Source organism: Berghia stephanieae, chromosome 9, assembly GCF_034508935.2.
Source record: "Berghia stephanieae isolate SIO BIC M18660-M18661 chromosome 9, UCSD_Bste_1.3, whole genome shotgun sequence".
Classification (NCBI taxonomy): Eukaryota; Metazoa; Mollusca; class Gastropoda; order Nudibranchia; family Aeolidiidae; genus Berghia; species Berghia stephanieae.
This window is the reverse complement of record NC_088368.1, coordinates 2438364-2458452: the sequence shown is the minus strand read 5'-3', so window position 1 is coordinate 2458452 and position 20089 is coordinate 2438364. Positions and strand designations below refer to the sequence as shown.

Sequence of the window (20089 nt, the reverse complement as noted above, 5' to 3'; positions counted from 1 at the left end):
TATGTGTGTAGTGTTGTGTGTAGTATCACTGTGACACCAAAAATGATGAGTCAAAATTTATTTATGGCGCATTCTGTCGTAACATGTAGCGATTTAAAACAACAACAGGTGCAGCAAGAACGGCGATAACAATAACAACAACAACTACAACAGCAGCAAAGGCAGAGACAAAAACAACAATAGCAGTCGTGACAGCAATAGCAGCAATCACATAACGACAATAACAACAGTAGCAACAATATCATCAGCGGCAGTGGCAACAACAACAACAGTAGCGACATACAGTAACAACAACAACAACAACAACAACAACAACAACAGTAGCGACATACAGTAACAACAACAACAACAACAGTAGCTACATCAACTGTAGCAACGCAACAACAACAACAACCACAACAACAACAACAATCACAACAACATCAACAACAACAACAGTAGCGACATCAACTGTTGCAACAACAACAACAACAACAACAACAACAACAGTAGCTACATCAACTGTAGCATCAACAACAGCAACAACAACAACAACAATCACAACAACAACAACAACAACAACAACAGTAGCGACATACAGTAACAACAACAACAACAACAGTAGCTACATCAACTGTAGCAACGCAACAACAACAACAACAACCACAACAACAACAATCACAACAACATCAACAACAACAACAGTAGCGACATCAACTGTTGCAACAACAACAACAACAACAACAACAACAACAACAACAACAACAACAACAACAACAACAGTAGCTACATCAACTGTAGCATCAACAACAGCAACAACAACAACCACAACAACAACAATCAGAACAACAACAACAACGACAACAACAGTAGCGACATCAACTGTAACAACAACCACAACAATAACAACCACAACAACAACAACAAGAGCAGTAGCAACAACAACCACAACAACAACAACAACAACAACAGTAACTACATCAACTGTAGCAACAACAATCACGCCAACAACAACAACCACAACAACAACAACAATAGCATCCACAAGAGCAATGAACAATAGTAACAGCAGTAATAACAACAGTAACGGCAACAAGGATAAAAGTCATAAAAACATCAGCATCAGCAACAATAACAACAACAACAACAACAACAACAACAACAACAACACAGCCGGGCACCGTATCTTATCTTGTAACAAAATCGGGAATGGTCAAGAACCGGATGGGTGACATCGATCATTAAAGTCTAGCCTCGGTGCTGTGTCATTGGTTTAGATACTTCACACAAATGATGCAAATCTACTCAGGTGTGAATGAGTATATTATGTAGGCTAAGTATAACCTACACTGAAGGATATTGCCAAATGTCTAACACCAAGTAGGATACCAAATTTTGCGACGTGTTCAATTCACAAAGTCTGCTTGGGGAATAAATGAAGCATAGTAAAGCGCATCGAACATGGTGAAAACATGAAAATGCGTTAAACGGCATAATATTTGTTTTCCTTAGAGTTTTGAGGAGACGGAATCTACACGAGCCAGAGACGATGTCCATTCTCTTTTTCATTATCAAGACGACATAACACGAGGATCAAACGCATTCTCTCCATATATGGATTTGTTTTTCTATAGATAGAACGAAGATGACGTCACTCAGGTCTTTGTTATTGTTTTTTGCCATCCGCGTTTGTGAGTTGTTCTCACTAAACTGTATTAACCACACTATAAACGTTCATGGATACACAGTTTTGTGTGTTGGTCCGTTATACTTCCGGATGGCAATGTTATGAGCTTCTTAGCCAAGCGCATACTATCTATAGATAGTTCGAAGTTGACGTCACTCAGGTCTTTGTTATTGTTTTTTGCCATCCGCGTTTATGAGTAATGCTCACTTAACTGTATTAACCCGACTATAAACGTTCATGGATACACACAGTTTTGTGCGTTGGTCCGTTAGACATTCCGGATGGCAATGTTGTGAGCTTGTTAGCCAAGTGCATACTATTTATAGAAGGAACAAACTTGACATCACTCGGCTCTTTGTTATTGTTTTTAGACAACCATTTTTTATGATCAGTTCTCATTTAATTAAATCAATCAGCCTAAAAATGCTCATGGTTACACACAGTTTTGTGTGTTGATAAGTTATAGATAGTATGCGCTTGGCTAAGAAGCTCATAACATTGCCATCCGGAAGTATAACGGACCAACACACAAAACGGTGTGTATCCATGAACGTTTATAGTCAGGTTGATACAGTTCAGTGACCATTAATCATAAACGCGGATGGCAAAAATCAATAACAAAGACCTCAGTGACGTCATCTTCGAACTTTCTATATCCGGATGGCGGATGTTTTGAGTATTTTAAATAATCGCATAGCATCAATGGGTTTTTAAGGTTTATAAATAGAGTATGTGTACAACACACTACACATCACTTGATCGCAGTCTTGTCAACAACTACTTACATCGGTGTGTCAATAGGGGTACAAAGTAATGCATAATCTCGATGTCGAAAATAATATGACACAAGAAGGAATAGATAATAGATAATAGATAGGTAGCCTATGTATTACAATCACACTGTCAGAGATTGGGGAAGGAACCGAGTAATCTTGATGATGTCATTGACGTGGTGGTGATAATATATAGGTAGGCGGTGGTTATCTGTTAACCTGATAAAAGGAGGAGGAGGAAGAGGAGATGATGATAATGATGATGGTGATGATGATGATAAGGAGGAGGAGTATGGTCAAGAAGAAGAAGAAGAAGAAGAAGAAGAAGAAGAAGAAGAAGAAGAAGAAGAAGAAGAAGAAGAAGAAGAAGAAGAAGAAGAAGGAATAGGAGGAGGAGGAGGAGGAGGAGGAGGAGGAGGAGGAAGAGGAGGAGGAGGGAGATGAAGGGTGGGAGGAAGAAAGGGGGACACGGACGAGGAGGGATAGGGGAATACATACACACTTGATGTACACAGAGGGGCGCAGAGAGAGAGAGAGAGAGGGGGGGGGGGGGGGGATGTAATGGGGATTTTGGGATCCCCACGACACGACAAGATTACATAATATCGTGTCCAACCTCTTGAAATCTTGCCAGAATACAGACATTGTAGAGTCTTCCCCACGAACCAATAGAGTGTAAAAACCTTTGATGCTGACAACCGGCACACGCATGGCTGTATAGGGAATGAGATTAGCGGAAGAGTAGCGTCCCTTGATTGGACGTCACCGGCAGAAAAGTTATTAGAGAGAGAACGTCATGTTGGTTGTGCGCATGCGTCTCTCGTCCTCTCGTTTTTTGTTTTTGTTTTTTGTTGTTGTTTTTTTTTTCCAAGACGAGGGTCATTTAAATAGATCGATATTTGAAGGACGAGTATTCTGGAAAGAAACGTTTTTTTTCTTCTGCATTTCGACAGTTATCTGGCTACTTGAGGAAATTGAGGCGTTTAGTGTATCCGTTGTGGTTACTCTGTAGGGGTGTAGGTGATGATGATGGTGATGATGATGGTGATGATGATGATGATGGTGATGATGATGGTGATGATGATGATGGGGATGATGATGATGATGATGATGATGATGATGATGATGATGATGATGGTGATGATGATGATGATGATGATGATGATGATGATGATGATGATGATGATGATGATGATGATGATGATGATGATGATGGTGATGATGAAGATGATGATGAAGATGATGATGATGATGATGATAAATGATGATGAAATAAATATAAAAACTCACGTATTGGGGCATGTTTAGATCTGTATATTAAATACGAAATTGAAACCCAGCAAATGAAACTCACTCCAAGTCAAATTATAACGACTTCGTTTGGAAACAACACGCGCACACTCACGATATGAAAAAGGTCGAAATAATCTAGTCGACCGACACAGAACAGGCAGCTCTCAATGTGAAACTCTGTTGTTGCTGTTTGGACGAAGGTGAAGGATACTGGCAGACAACGGTTGGTTGGCGGTGCAGACGAGAAAGTTTGTAAAGTTGTTAGTTCGTGAAGGCGTGGTCGGAGTACACTTTACGTTAGATCAAGTGCAAGGAACGATCAGTCAGTCTTGTGAGAGAGGGTTGGGTTGTATGGTGGTGTATTAAGAGGGGAAGGGGAAGGGGGAAAGGGGGGGGAGGGGGGGGGGAGTGTTTGTGAAGGGATACATAGGTAGAGGGATATTACGTGATGTGCCTTATAATGTGAAGATATAGTGCATGGATTGCTTGTATTTGTGTGTGTGTGTGTGAGTGTGTGTGTGTGTGCGTGTGTATGTTAGAAAAATATGCGGGGAGGGGCATGAATAAATTGATGAGAGAGAGAGAGAGAGAGAGAGAGAGAGAGAGAGAGAGAGAGAGAGAGAGAGAGAGTATTCATGTATAAATGAAAAATACGAAGTATGTATTATATTGCGATTGTTGATTGATTCTTTCAACCAAAAGTGTCAAGCGAAGGAGATAACTCCGGAAGAAAAGAGAGAAACGAAAGTAAAGATGGAGTCGTTCAGTGCGAAGAAAAAACGAAATGTTCGCCAGAGACGTCATTCCTCAGATAGTGACAATTCTACAGAAGATGCTGAAGATGCTAGGTAGGTCTAGAAGCGAAAGCCTTTTTTGTGATCCACCTAAAAGAAAGATCTAGATAGGTTATTTCATTTGATGTCAACTCCGAAAAATCACAGTCACAGGCCAAGACTTCATTTCACAATTTCACTCTTTCACTTCAACTTCCATATGGATGAAATTGAAAGAAAAAAATTGGGGATAATGACAATTACTAAAATCCCCTATTTAACTTAAGGCGTGCTTTGAAACTAAGGAAGTAGTTCAAATATTGTTTTATTTTAATCTATATTTTTGTCAGAGAGGACATTTTTAATTTTTAAAGTTAAAGGCAAAATGAAAAAAAAAAGCTTCCTCTTCTAACTACTAGATAGTCTTCTACATTTACATCAACATCTTGATACTAAATGACTAATACTAATACTACTATTATTTGTAAATATACAAAACGGAAAAAACAATGCAGATCTGTACCTGTGAAGTAGTCGACGAGTATCACTATCACATGCAGGTGGTGGTGGGCACAATTGACAACAAAAATAATAAAATTCCCTTTATTCATCCCTAAGGGGAAATTTGTCTCTAGGGTCTATTCCAAGGCAGGAATGGAATAACCCAGGCATTAGCCACAGTGCAGCACTGCAAATTGAGCTAAGGTGAGGTGGCTTGCTCAAGGCCACACAACCCAGCGGCAGGTGATCAAACTCAGTACCTTTCGGGTAGGAAGCAAAGACTGTACCCCTGAGCCATGCTGACCAAACTTTTAAAATATAATGTCGCAGAGATTAGTTATAACTATACTCTGATGTCAACATCTTCACACCGAAGGTCGACATTACACGGCAGATGAAGATGATTCAGAGAATGTAGCAGGGAGGGGATTCCCCCTCATAGTTTTCATTAGTTTTCATTCTTCATTTATCCTCATATTTAACCATCAAAACTCCTTTTTGCCATCTTTTTCTTTATATTTGTCCTTCCACCACGGCATCATCATAATATATCGTCGCCTAGGCTTTCCATGAAGGAATATAAATAACTCATCAAACAAGATGTCTGATGTCAACAGGAATCACCCATGTTGTCCAAGTGAGCAAATTGGGGGTTAATAATCTTGCCCAAGGAAGAAAACGAACGTGCCTGAAGGGAGGGTCTCGAACCCGGGACCTTCAGGGTCACATTGCAATGCCTTAACCACACTACTTTACGGGAAATATCCTTTGAACTCCCCTCTTAGCTTTTACTCTTTTAAAAAAATATTACTTCAGGGCTTTTTGTTTTTTTTATTAATAGATATTTGTCAGTGCATTACATAATCAGTCGGAAGGTGAAAACTTTGGATTTGCAGTGTTTTGCAATTTCTAGAAGAATATGCTCCCCAGATCATTTTTATTTGAAGTAAATCTGGTGATTTTTCATGAAGTTATGGTCAGACATATGGGAAAGGTATCCAGCAACTTTTCTCAAAATAATATTTAGAAGTGAAATTAAGTTTTGATATTTCCCGAAGATGTACAAAAAGGGTTGATTTAATCATTTATGACAAGAACTCATTTTTGATAAAAATTGACCTTGTAACTAAACTTGGCAATATCTCAGTTCAAACTTTTTCACCATCCGACTGATTATATCATTCACTGTAACATATTCTTGGCATTCTCAGTATTCACAATGGTCTATGAATTTGATAATATTTTTTCATTTTTCTCCATCTTATCAGTGAAAAGCTGGAAGCTCTCCGAGCCCTTCAGAAGATGAGATCTCGGCAAAATGGAGTCAGTGTAGCAAGTCTTGCTCTTGGAAAAAAAATTGCAAAAACAGAGGAAATTTCAGACGTAGGTGACTGTTAACAGCCTTGTTTCTGTTGGGGAAAAATAATATTGTAATATGGTCTAACATGCATCATGTCTTGTTCTATGTTACGTGTTGGTCAGGGACTCTTTGTAGAGATAGCGCTTTGAGCACGTTTAGTGGATATTGTGTTATATAAAAACTCTAGTTTTTAAAAAGTATTTTTTACAGACTTCGACCATACACAACACTCTTCTGGCATTTTTCTACTCATTTCATTTTACTGTCATTAGCAATGTAAGTGCCTGCTCCATTCACTTTTTTGAATTAATATTCCTTGTTTTGAGTGGTATTATTTATTTTTATATTTTATGATAAGGGAAATTTTCCTCACATATTTTTCTTAATGAAATGTCTTCACAATGTTGTGACATTTTCTTGTTTCAGGCTGATCCGTTCAAGATGAGGACTGGCGGTTTTGTTGATATGAAAGCCTTGAAGAAAAAGTATGTGTGCATTGAATGACAGGTTATGTGTGTGTGTGTGTGTGTGTGTGTGTGATATGGTAGTCTGTAGTCCAGAATCTCAACACAAGCAGCTGTCCCATGCTCAAGTCTGTCCACATGAAAAGTGCTGATAAAATATCTTATCCAGTTCTTTTTTCTAATTAAAATTTTTTTTTTATGCCTTTCCGCCATGACATCATAAGCTACCGTCGTCTTGGCATTCCATGAAGGAATATAGATAATTCATCAAACAAGCTGTCTGATGTCAACAGGAATCACCCAATGCCTTAACCACTCGGCCATTCCATTCCCCCCCCCCTCCCCAATGCCTTCTATCCCCCTATATCTGTTTTCCAACATGTTTTCTGTCTTTGTCTTGGAATGAGATTACTTGGTTTTATTCTTGCCCTGGCTGGGAGGGAGACAGTCAAATAGATAGAGTTTTGGGAGATGATATTATTTTCTTGTAAATCATCTCTCTGTTATGCATTGTATTATTGTTTTACATATATATGATTTGTAAACATTTGAGTATATTCATCTTAGTGGAGATCTGTGCTTGTGTCAGGATGAGACATTGAGTTGATCTCAAACTAAGTACATTGATGGTGTGCTCTTGGAATCTACATCTGTTCCCTATTTGAACCAATTCCCCTTTATCTTACTTTTTCTTGGGTATATAAATTGTAATTTTAGAACTTTTTACTATATCATTTTCTTCCTTTTTACTGGTGCTGATTTGACCTAAATGTGTTGCAAGTGCCGAAAAACCTTTAAAAAACAAACAGAACAATAACAACTCTTGTGACAAATTAGGGAACAGGCACTTGTGTAAGATACAGATCTGAAAACGTGTTTTATAAAATCATTTTGTATTTTGAGAATGACTTAGTTTTTCTAATTTTATTTTATAATGTAATTTCCTCAGGCCTTTGACGGGAGAAGCGGCTGAAGCCATTGGAACGGCTTTTGCCGCCGAAACAAACAGGAGGGATGAAGATGCAGAGATGTGAGTTCCATTTTTATGGTTGTTCTTATTGGTAGTTTTAGAGTTTGTCTCTGTTTTATCATTTTTAATATTTTTTTTGGGGTTTTTAAAAATTTACTTGTGTATGTGTGTTGTGTTGTTTTTTTTTTTTTTCAAAGTTTATTGAAAGGTCAAATTCAAGCATTTTGTGGCATGGGGTCACATATCTGTCATCTGCTTTTTTGATAAATTGGGACCTAAAATTTGCCAAAATTTGCCCAAAAAACCCCCAAAATTTGCCAAAAAGACCAAAATTTGCCAAAAAATTTGTCGAGGAGAACTAAGCGTTTCAGTAAAAATTAACACGCGATACAGAAAAAAATATATATAAAAGACAATTTATTACATTTAAGAAGGCTACATTTATTAATTTACACAATAGCGTTGTTACAAAGATTTTAAAGGATCGTTATCCGTAGAGAGTAGCTTCCCATGGTTTGGGCCCAGGCACAGAAATCTGTGGGCTCAGGCACAGAACTCTGTGGGCCCAGGCAAAGCTGCAACATTTCTCAAGTTTCGCACTTTCTTCGTTATTTTGTTTTCGCTTCTTTTTCTCCCCAAAATTTGCCACGCGATTTGCCAATTTTGGGAAATTTGCCAAAATTTGCGGATTGCCCTGATATTTGCGGCAGCAAAAAATGCAGATGACAGACATATTACGGTTTAGGAAAAGAACAAAACACTAAACACAGAACGTTTTGGGCTTAAAGTTCTCCTTCAGCTAATAAGAGAAACAATGAAAACATTAATTCATTATTTAAAATCCAGACGGACGGCAGAGATGTATTTGGCATGTCTTGTCAGCTGGTACCAGCAGTACTTTCAGTCGACAGCTTCTAGCAGCTTTACTGTCACTGTCACACTGTTTGGTTGTATTCTATTTATTCCATACCTGCCAAGTACCCCGATAAAATCAGATTTGCGGGTGGTTGGATGGGAGCATCACCCTTGAATCGTATACCTATGATGTTCGCATGGGTGTACGATCCGATAGTGATGTCGTTTCTTCTTCTCTTTACTAGCCTATCCTGCTTCTTTGGTTTGTGATTGTATTTTTGACAGGGGATATTTTTTTTTCTGTAAATCTTCTGCCTGTTTGTTCTTGGTTATTTATAATTTAGCTTATGATATCTTTAGGTTATGATTTTGATTTACATTTGTACTATTTTTGTTAGATTGCTTGTTTTTTTGTTTCAGCTGTCTCTCATATAACCTCAATTGTGTTGGAAGAGACCTAAAGCAACAAACAAACAAACAAAAAATCAGATTTACCTCGATTTTTTCTTGATTTTACATCACCCCGTCGGATTTTGGGAAACTCTGATTTTTTAATTAATTTTAAAAAAATTTTTCAAAATTTTTTTTTTTTTGAAAAGAAAAAAAAAATGGCGAAAATGAATTTTTACGATGAGTGTTACTTTTCTATGCGGGGAGGTAGTAATCATATTGCAGATGGGCGACCTAAAAAGTCAGTATCGATATTAGTAGTTTCTGTTTCAGTAAATATACTATAGGTAGTGGCGAAGGTCAAGTATCGATTAGGCCCTAGGGTAAGTTTTTTGGGTTTTTTTCCTATTAACATTGCTTACCCTATTTTTTTTTCCCTAGACTCCTATTTTTTTTTTAAATAGCATCCTATATTTTTTTCACTATGGGTTAGCAGGTATGTTATTCATTTATGTGGGGGTCCCAATAGCTCAGTTGGCAGACCACTTGCTTCAAACGCAAAGCGACTGAGATCGATCCCAGGTGCAGTCGAGATTTTTTTTTCTAACCCCACCTGTCCTTCCTTCCAGCAGTGATTGGGTAGCTGGGTCTGTTAGATCTGGCTGAAAGTACTTATCGATAGACTAGCGTCCTGTCCAAGGGGTAGCCAAGCAATTGCTGTTGTCCGTTTTACACTAGAAACTGAGATAAAATCCAGTTCCACGGGCCTTGCAGCTCTAAAGGACTTTTTACAACTTTATATGTTTATTTATCTATGCATTTATTTATTTCTATTTTTAGCGTTTACTTTTGAGGTGACTTATATTTGACCATTCTATTCCAGGTTGAAATATGTGGAGGTGGAACTGGCCAAACGCAAGGGACATCACAAAGAACAAGAGGAAGTCTCCGATAAGTACGTTGGGCTTTTAATGCATGGAATCCGTGCCTGTGGGAGTGTCTAGGAATGCTATGATCTATGTGTTTTAATTTTACGTAATAAAAGCAGATAAAATAAGAGACTGGGCTTTTGATGAATGGAATACGTGCCTGTGGGAGTTGCTAGGAATGCTATAATCTATGTGTTTTAATTTTACCTAGTAAAAGCAGATAAAATAAGAGACTGGGCTTTTTGATGAATGGAATCCGTGCCTGTGGGAGTGTCTAGGAATGCTATGATCTATGTGTTTTAATTTTACGTAATAAAAGCAGATAAAATAAATGGGATAAGATTTGGAACACTTTTTAAAAGGTTTAAATTATTACCTATTACTAGCGTCCCATCCAAAGGATAGCAAGCAATTGCTATTGACCGTTTCACACTATATAGAGACTGGGATCTATTACTAGCGTCCCATCTAAAGGATAGCAAGCAATTGTTATTGACCGTTTCACACTATAGAGACTGGGATCTATTACTAGCGTCCCATCCAAAGGATAGCAAGCAATTGCTATTGACCGTTTCACACTATATAGAGACTGGGATAAACTCCGGCTCTATGGTCTGATGGCTCTGAAGGATTAGTTGTTTTTTTCTTTTTTCTTGATTGCTTTTCTTTATTCGATTGTAAAGATTATTTGTCAGTGCTGATGGTTTTCCTCCGATCCACGGAAATCCGCGATTTTTGTGTCAGAGGAGGAATTTCCTCCTTTGAAAAATGACATTTTCCTCAATCAAATTTTATGAGAGATTTTGATGTGTAGTGGAACAAACTGGTGCAGCTTCCCCACTATCCAGAAGATAGCTAGAGTAGTTTATCATCTCAATGGCTCTAAAAGTGGGGGTTAGTATAGTAAACTTATGGCGTAAAGAAAACCATTCATAATTTTCCTCCTTTTTCCCTTTTTGTCACCATCAGCGCTGATTTGTAAAGAGATTTGTCTATCGGGGGCCTGATAGCTCAGTTGGTAGAGCACTCACTTTACACGCAAAGGGCCCCAGATTAATCCCAATGAGGTTGAGATATTTTTCCAATATCAAGACTTTGACCCCGGCATTTTCTATTTACATTTAGCATTTTACATGCGTTATCCCTCTTGACTCAGGTGTGAATGGGAACTGGTTATAGATAGTTCGAAGTGACGTCACTCAGGTCTTTGTTATTGTTTTTTGCCATCCGCGTTAATGAGTAATGCTAACTGAACTGTATTAACCTGACTATAAACGTTCATGGATACACACAGTTTTGTGTGTTGGTCCGTTATACTTCTGGATGGCAATGTTGTGAGCTTCTTAGCCGAGCGCATACTATTTATAGGCATTGACGGATAATATAAATAAGTCCTGGCCTGTTCAAATATTATGCCAGGTGGGTAACTCTTGTGGTTTATGGAGTGGAAATATTGTTCCTTGTGGCCTGATGGGGGATTTGATTGTATGACATTGTGAGGCGCATTTAACATTGTGTCTCCATGGAAACATAGAAGGAATGAAATTAACGTCACTCAGCTCTTTGTTATTGTTTTTAGCCAACATTTTTATGAGTGTTTGTTACTAAATTATGTTAAAGGTTTCGCATTGTTTTGTGTGTTGGTACATTTTATCCGGCTGGTGGATGTTGTGAGTATTTTGACTAAGTGCATAGCATAAATAAAGTACGCTCTGCTTTCTGCAATAGTAATGGTGCAACTCAGCATTTCACATTTTCATTGGGTTTTGTTGAGTTTATCCTGACCTGAAATCCAGTCTTACCATTTGTCAGCAAGAGAACACTAAAACTATCAACAATGCATCTGGAGTTCAGTGAAGCCCTGGTCAGATCATCATTACAGCTCTCTTGATGAAAAAAGTCTTGTCTTTTATGATTTGACGATTTGAACAAAATATAGTCTCTGTTTTAAAGAAGAGTGACTTGACTTGACTTATGCCTCTTGGCTCCTGGCGGAGCATAGGGCCTCAACATCACTCTTCCATCTTCTTCTATCCTTGGCACAGACCTTTGCCTCACTCCAGGTAAGATTGGAGACGATCAAATCTTGGTGAAGACTTGTCCTCCAAGTCTGTTTTGGACGGCCGCGTTTCTTCTTGCCCTGTGGGTTCCATTAGAGTGCCTGTTTGGTTAAAGAAGAGTAGACAAGGAGAAAACGATCTTTCCTGACTATCTTGTATTTTAAAAATAAATAAATAAAATTCCCTTTATTCATCCCTATGGGGAAATTTGTCTTTAGGGTCACTTCCAAGGGAAGACTGGAATAACCCAGGCATCAGCTACAAGTTGAGCCAGGCTGATGTGACTCAGCGTGATGGGTTGTCGAACTCGATATCTTTTGGGTCTGAAGTTAAGATTATACCACTGACCATGTTGTCCTATGGTTTACTTCAATATCCAGAGCTGCCAACCTACGATTGTACGCTTGTATGCATTTCCCCCCAGATTGTGCCCATTTTCAGTGTACAAAGTCACTTCAGTTTTCTTTAGTTGTAATAGCCCGGATGCTCGTATCGCTGTTATCTAAAGCTTGCTGGATCGTTCAAATTTGTACTCGATACCAATTCATTGCTCTATTATTCTATAGAGCAGTAAAGTTAGCTGCCCCAAACGTAAACAAAGGTCGAGAAGCACGTGGCAAACCACATGTTCCTGTCTTGACAGCTCACGTTCCAATGTAAATAATAGAAAAAAATAACCTTTAAAATTTGGCTGTTAGGTGGCAAAAGAAACACATATTCATAAATACTCGATCATGCATCAAATAATGTCTAGATATGGATATTTTATGGAACAAAAGGTAAAATTTTCTAAAATTTATCAAAAGTTACAGTCTATCTATTTTTAGACCAGAGCAAATTATTGTGCTGGTGTGAACAAAACGAGAATTATTCGGAGCCTGATTTTCATAATAATTTAGCCTTATATTATTATTTCTGCAACTGTTAGATTTTATGTAAACATATTTTCAATACTGAAAGTGTATTGCCTACAACTCAAACTACAAAATTGGGAGACCTATATTGTGCGTAAATTATTCCGGTCCCTAACGGAAATCACTAGCAACTTGTTATTGTTTACGTTTGGGGCACCTAACTTTACTGCTCTATAGTGAACTCGCTCCTATTGTTTTAGTCCGATATCATGAAATCGAATATTCATCGTTAGCCCGGAAGTCCGTTTCAAGCTTTTACTTTTAGGCCTAGTTTCCGTCGATTTCAGGATTGTACCCATTTTTATGAAATCTCCCCCATTTTGAGGTCCCATTGTACACATTCTCATCAGATGGGGTTGGCAGCTCTGAATATCAATATAATTTCTTTCTTTTCCAGGCAAAAGGCTGAGACAGACTCACTGTATGACTTGCCGGAGCATTTGAAGAAATATTCCTCGGAGAAACGCTCGGAGGACATGTTGTCCAATCAGATGCTGTCAGGGATTCCAGAAGTCGACCTTGGCATTAAGTAAGTCGTTTAAAACATTCAGTGCTAACCTTTGACATGGTTCGACCTACGTTATTCTAATCTGACATTTGTCCTAATGTTTACTGTTTACACCAAAACAACAGAAACTGGCTTGTACATACCTGCCGAATCTTACGAATTTTTACTAATTTTACTCATTTTAGTACTAATTTCATGGCCAAATACGAATTTTTTTTGGAAAATTACGAATTTTTAATTCTTAGTAATACTTAAATAGTAATAATAAAGATGAGATGAATAAGAAGAACTACTACTGCTACTACTAAAACTACTACTATAATAATGTTGTGGTTGTTCATACACAATTTCATAAATTACGAATTTCCTTGACAAATTACTAAAAATTGACATAAAAATTACTAAATTTGAAGTTTTCAATTTGGCATGTCTGGTTGTAACTTTTAGCATTTTATTCTATCTAAATATTTACATGGAACTGGGTTGCAGTCCGTCGCATTTTATTTTATCTAAATGGTAACGTTGAAATAGCAGTAAATAGGTTGTAACTCCTAACATCTTGTCTAAATGTTTATACTAAAACAATAGTTACTGTGTTGCAGCTCCTGACATTTTATCTAGTCTAAACGTTTACGCCGAAAGAGCAATACAGGATTGGATCTGAAGTTTCAATGAAAATAAACTTGAGCTTTTATATAGCAATATCCACTGAACATGCTCAAAGCGCTTTACAAAGGGTCCCTGACCAACAGCAACATGCAACCTGTAGAACGCGTCATGACACCCGTTAGGCAATCTTACAATTTTTTTTCTGACAGAGACAGAGTACATCTGAGTTCAGTGAGAGAATGTGAGTAAAGAGCCTTTTCCAAGGACTCATCTGTGCGCTGAGCGAGGCTTGAACCCAGGACCTTCCGATCCGAAAGCGATTGTCATACCACAAGACCACATAGTCACACAATTCTCATCTCTATTATTGCTGTCCTTGTAAAATTAGTCCACAACACAGTAAAAATCAGATAAATACAAAAGGGGAATTATAATGTGAATAATACTAGTCTTACCATTAAAAGTTTAAAGTCAGTACCTCCACAATTGTTGTGCTTATCTGCCTTGGGTGCCCGGATAGCTCAGTTGGTAGAGCATTCGCTTCACATGCAAAGGAATTAAGATCGACCCTGAGTGAAATCGAGATTTTTTGTCTAACCCCTCCCTCTCTTGTCCAGCCAGCAGTAATTGGGTAGCTGGATCTATTTGATCTGGTGAAAAGTACTTTGCGATAGACTAGCATTTTATTTAAAGGGTAGTAAACAATTACTATTAATTATCCATTTCACACTATAGAAAGCGTGATAAACTCTGGCTTCATGAGCCCAATGGCTCTGATAGACTAATTACCTGTAGTCAGAGTCAAAAATTACCTGTGGTCAGAGTCAAAAATTACCTTTGGTCAGAGTCAAACATTACCTGTGGTCAGAGTCAAAAATTACCTGTGGTCAGAGTCAAAATTACCTGTGGTCAGAGTCAAAAATTACCTGTGGTCAGAGTCAAAAATTACCCGTGGTCAGAGTCAAAAATTACCTGTGGTCAGAGTCAAAAATTACCTGTGGTCAGAATCAAACTTTTTTTTTCCTTCTTTTTGAGCCAATTCAGATTTGATTTTTGTTGTCATTGATCCCGTTATGAAAGTATTAAAATGTTTCTTTGAAATTTCTCACAAAAGTGCAAAAATAAAAAACATCGAAGCTACGGAGGAAGCCAAGCAGAAACTGTTGGACGAGAGACAGAGGAAGAGGGACAACATGCCGTCCGATTTTGTACCCACCAATGTGGCTGTCAACTTTGTACAGCACAACAGATGTAAGTGAAATGGTATTGTTTCTTAATATTCTTCTTTTTCTTCTTCTTCTTCTTCTTCTTCTTCTTTTTCTTCTTTTTCTTCTACTTCTTCTTCTTCTTCTTCTTCTTCTTCTTCTTCTTCTTCTTCTTCTTCTTCTTCTTCTTCTTCTTCTTCTTTTTCTTCTTCTTCGTCATCTTCCTCTTCATCTTCATTATCATCATCACATCATCTTTAATTATCATCTTCGTCATAATGATGATGATCATCATCACCATCATCATAGTCGTCGTCGGCATCATCATCATCATCATAGCCGTTGTCATCATCATCATCATAGTCGTCGTCGGCATCATCATCATCATCATAGCCGTTGTCATCATCATCATCATCGTCGTCGTCATCATCATCATCATTTTCACAGACCTGCCTATTTCAAAATTTAAAAATTCGTGTTATTTAGGAGATAAAAATTGTAGTCTCTATATTTAACTATAGAAATCAACAATTTACCCTCACAACGATTAAATAACATTTCAAAATCCTTAAAATGATGTCATCTGGCATCAGCTTTCATTTTCGATCAGTCGTCATGACTTAGAGTTGCTCATGAAGTTCTGAATTTGGAGGGAAATTTTTCATAATTTTTCGACTTTTTTGTAATAATAGGCAGGTCTGTCATTATCATCGTCGTCGTCATCATCATCATCATCACCATTCACCATACCACCATCATCATCATCATCACCATTCACCATACCACCATCACCATAATATGCCATCTTGTGTTTGTCTCCAGTCAAGATAGATGACCAGAAGCCCAAGTTTGTCAAGAAGATAGAGGAACCCAAACCGGAGCCAGTCCGTGTAGGAGATTTAGACAGAGAGATCACTCCAGCCATTGGTCAGTCTTTACACATGAATCCATTTCAAATTATTTTCTTGGGGGAAAAGGGGGGGGGGGGGGGGTCTTCTGTTTGGTTGTTTGCGAATCTCAACAAAAGTCTAAAATTTGAACATTTTAGGTATTAGTGAGTTGATTTGTTTAAAATATGAAAGCATTGGTTGTTTAAAAGTGACAGTTAAGGGGAAGCTAGATGGATGTGTTATCCTTTTCTATGATTTAAGGGTGAGGGAGGGGGGTTCTTCTGTTTGTTTGTTTGCGATTCTCAACAAAAGTCTAAAATTTGAAAAATTTAGATAAAAACTATTCCAATATTTTGCTCAATCTTGAATTTGTATTGATCCTATGCATTTTGTAAAAATAAAAACTCTCATCCTCCAGTTGGATATAACGTATCAACAAACAAAACCATGTGTTACTTACAACCATGTGTTACTTACAACCATGTGTTACTTACAACCATGTGTTACTTACAACCATGTGTTACTTACAACCATGTGTTACTTACAACCATGTGTTACTTACAACCATGTGTAACTTACAACCATGTGTTACTTACAACCATGTGTTACTTACAACCATGTGTTACTTACAACCATGTGTTACTTACAACCATGTGTTACTTACAACCATGTGTTACTTACAACCATGTGTTACTTACAACCATGTGTTACTTACAACCATGTGTTACTTACAACCATGTGTTACTTACAACCATGTGTTACTTACAACCATGTGTTACTTACAACCATGTGTTACTTACAACCATGTGTTACTTACAACCATGTGTTACTTACAACCATGTGTTACTTACAACCATGTGTTACTTACAACCATGTGTTACTTACAACCATGTGTTACTTACAACCATGTGTTACTTACAACCATGTTTACTTACAACCATGTGTTACTTACAACCATGTGTTACTTACAACCATGTGTTACTTACAACCATGTGTTACTTACAACCATGTGTTACTTACAACCATGTGTTACTTACAACCATGTGTTACTTACAACCATGTGTTACTTAAATGTTTATGGTCTGATTAATACAACTACTCATAAAAATGGCTGGCTAAAAATGATAACAAAGATCTGAGTGATGTCAATTTCTTTCCTTCTATAGCCCAACTGTGTACATTCAGTCCCTCGTTTGCTTTGTTCTGGGAGAGAAATCAAATTACACGACTCTTCATTTCTTTCCATCCAGAACCTCTGACAGGAAACAAGAAAAAGAAATCAGCTGAAGAGAAAGCCACGGACGATTTCCACTTTGAAAAGTTCAGGAAGCAAATGAGACGATATTAAATGTATCTGGCAATATCTGACATTGAAAACAACAAAACATGAGTGGACCGTTCAGTTCATCGCATGAACAGGTCTAAACTACTTTTTACGTTTTTATCTCAATAATATTGTTGAAGCCTAAAAGTAAACAATTTAAAGTTCAGGAAGCAAATGCGACGATATTAAATGTATCTGGCAATGTCTGACTTTGAAAACAACAACACATGAGTGGACCGTTCATCGTATGAACAGGTCTAAACTACTTTTTACGTTTTTATCTCAATGATATTGTTGACGCCTAAACTAAAAGTAAACAATTTAAAGAGAACAGTCAAAATGGGTGAGAATCCGAATATCCATGTCTTACACGAGTGTCTTCTGCCGCAAAATTTTCACATAGGAAGTATTCTCTCCCAGCGGATTGACTCAGGCTTTACAAGTGATAAGTTCAGAAGAAGAATCCACGATACTGATTTATTTTGGAACTTCCAATTTTATGGCAGATTGCCTCATGCTGTGAGAGGATGTTGTACCATGGAGGCCTCGATTTCAAGTCATTTTTTTTTTCAGTACTTTTTTCAGGCTTTAGTACTTTCCGCCAAATCTAACTGACTCAGCTACCCATTCACTTCTAGATGGACAGGTGGGCTATAAAAAATCTTGACTGCACCAGGGATTGATCTTGGTCCCTTTGTGTGTGAAGCGAGTGCTCTACCAACTGAGCTATCGGGTCCCCAATATACAGTGAAAGACTTCCATTTATTTAAAATTGTGTTTTCTCTAAACAATCATCATGACCTGTGTCTTATTTTCCTTGAGCTCTTCTTAATGGACCTTCCAGGTCACAGTGCAATGCCGTAACCACTCGACCACTTCACGGCTGACCCGGAAGGTCCCGGGTTCGAGCCCTGATTCAGGCACTTTCACTTTTTGTTTCCTTGGGCAAGACTGTTAACCCCCAATTCGCTGACTTGGACAACATGGGTGACTTCTGTTGACGTCAGACATCTTGTTTGATGGGACAGCGTGGCTCAGCGGTATGGTCTTTGCTTCGTACCCGAAAGGTACCGAGTTCGACTACCCGCCGCGTTGTGTGGCCTTGAGCAAGTCACCTAGCCTTAGCTCACTTTGCGGCGCTGCACTGCGGCTGACATCAGGGTTATTCCAGTCTTCCATTGGAATAGACCCTAAAGACAAATTTCCCCCTAGGGATGAATAAAGGGAATTTATTTTATTTTATTTTTTTTTTGTATTCCTTCGTGAATGACTAGGGGATGATATCTTATCCATGGCGAAAGGGCATAATTTTAACTCTTAACTTTTAACTTTTTCAGCGCCATTGGCTGCACTATGTGGCCAGAGCAGAATCTGTTCTACTGGCCAATGGCCGCACAGTTCTTGAAAGGCAAAAATAATAATGAATGTAATCCATAACTACTTTCAACAAAAGTACTATAAATTGAACCAATGGTATCATTTCTTTCATCAGAACATTCAATTGGCCCTAGGGGGGGGGGGGGTATTTTAATTGAGATTTTGCGCCGAATTCAAATGTCACTTTGTCTTAGCTTGTCATTCTCATGCTGCCTCAATCAGGTGTCAGCCATTTTGTGATGGAAATGCGAATATAGCATCAGCGCTGAAAGAGTTAATGGACATGTTTTTTTTGGGGTTTTTTTTCTTTTTTAATCTAAATTTATTGTTTATTAATTGATACATATTTTTATAAGGAATTATTTGAGAGATTTTTTTTTACCCTATAATTTTTTTGGGTATAAAATTGATGATTGGTTGCATCGGTCTTTTAAATGTAAGTTGCTGGCTGTGTGTAAGAGAGAGAGAGAGAGAGGGAGGGGGGGGGGTGGCAGAGGGAGACAGAGAGAGGGGGAGGGGGTGACAGAGGGAGACAGAGAGAGGGGGAGGGGGGTGGCAGAGAGAGAGAGGGAGGGGGGTGGCAGAGGGAGTCAGAGAGGGAGGGGGGGGGTGTGGCAGAGGGAGACAGAGAGGGAGGGGGGGGGGGGGGCAGAGGGAGACAGAGAGAGGGGGAGGGAGAAAAGTACTGTAACTGTAAGTGGAATACACGGATGAGTAATGAGTATTGTCAGGATTCATTTGATTTTAAAATAAAGTTAATTCTTATATAAATTTTATCTTTTCTTTGGGTTATTCTTTTGTTGTTTGTTTTTTGGGGGGAGGGGGGGGATATTTTTTTATTTGTTTTTTTTGTCCTGGTCCATCTCCGTCTCTGTCTGCTAGATGACACAGGAATGGACAACACCCGGGAGCTGCGTACGCTTATGGAGGACAGGACAGAATGGTGAAGACTTGTGGCTCATGTTGGGTGCCTAAGTAAGTAAGTAAGTAAGTTTTGGTCCTGATTCAGTGGTCTTCTGACGTCCAATGGTCGTCGGAGAGGTCACTTTTACTGTGTCTTCTATACCCTTTTAATATATCTTTTTCCTTTTCATGTTGCTCTCTGTCTTTGTTTAAGATTGAAATAGCTGGGTTTGTTCCTTGTCCTGGCAAGGTTCCTTAGCTGAGAGGGAAGCGGTTACATCTTTTCTTTTTAAATTTATTAAGAGAGAGATATATATTTTTTTCC

At 38.2% G+C, this 20089-nt stretch overlaps 2 protein-coding genes across 2 annotated transcripts in view; one reads left to right on the top strand and one right to left on the bottom strand.

The window, feature by feature from the left end:
- LOC144979492 (cysteine and glycine-rich protein 3-like) overlaps positions 1-4030 on the bottom strand; it is a 32449-nt gene extending 28419 nt beyond the window's left edge. The window contains exon 1 of the mRNA XM_078926171.1: positions 3730-4030. Coding sequence (XP_078782297.1) covers positions 3730-3741 — 12 coding nt within the window. The 5' untranslated portion in view covers positions 3742-4030. The remainder of the gene's footprint in view (positions 1-3729) is intronic.
- A 356-nt stretch (positions 4031-4386) lies between these two features.
- Positions 4387-19333, top strand: LOC144979491 (splicing factor C9orf78 homolog). Its single transcript, XM_078926170.1, has 9 exons — positions 4387-4580; positions 6275-6389; positions 6793-6851; positions 7780-7860; positions 9929-10000; positions 13346-13477; positions 15180-15316; positions 16093-16197; positions 17411-19333. The coding sequence occupies exons 1-9, from the start codon at positions 4486-4488 to the stop codon at positions 17506-17508; spliced, it is 894 nt and encodes a 297-aa protein (XP_078782296.1). The 5' UTR covers positions 4387-4485; the 3' UTR covers positions 17509-19333.
- Positions 19334-20089: the final 756 nt, after the last annotated feature.

What these genes read in the sequence shown, in the direction of transcription:
- LOC144979491 (XM_078926170.1), top strand. Translation starts at nt 4,486, where the DNA reads ATGGAGTCGTTCAGTGCGAAGAAAAAACGAAATGTTCGCCAGAGACGT. An exon ending in AGGGATGAAGATGCAGAGAT is followed by an intron (nt 7,861 to 9,928) that starts GTGAGTTCCATT and finishes ATTCTATTCCAG; the next exon opens with GTTGAAATATGTGGAGGTGG. An exon ending in GAAGTCGACCTTGGCATTAA is followed by an intron (nt 13,478 to 15,179) that starts GTAAGTCGTTTA and finishes TTCTCACAAAAG; the next exon opens with TGCAAAAATAAAAAACATCG.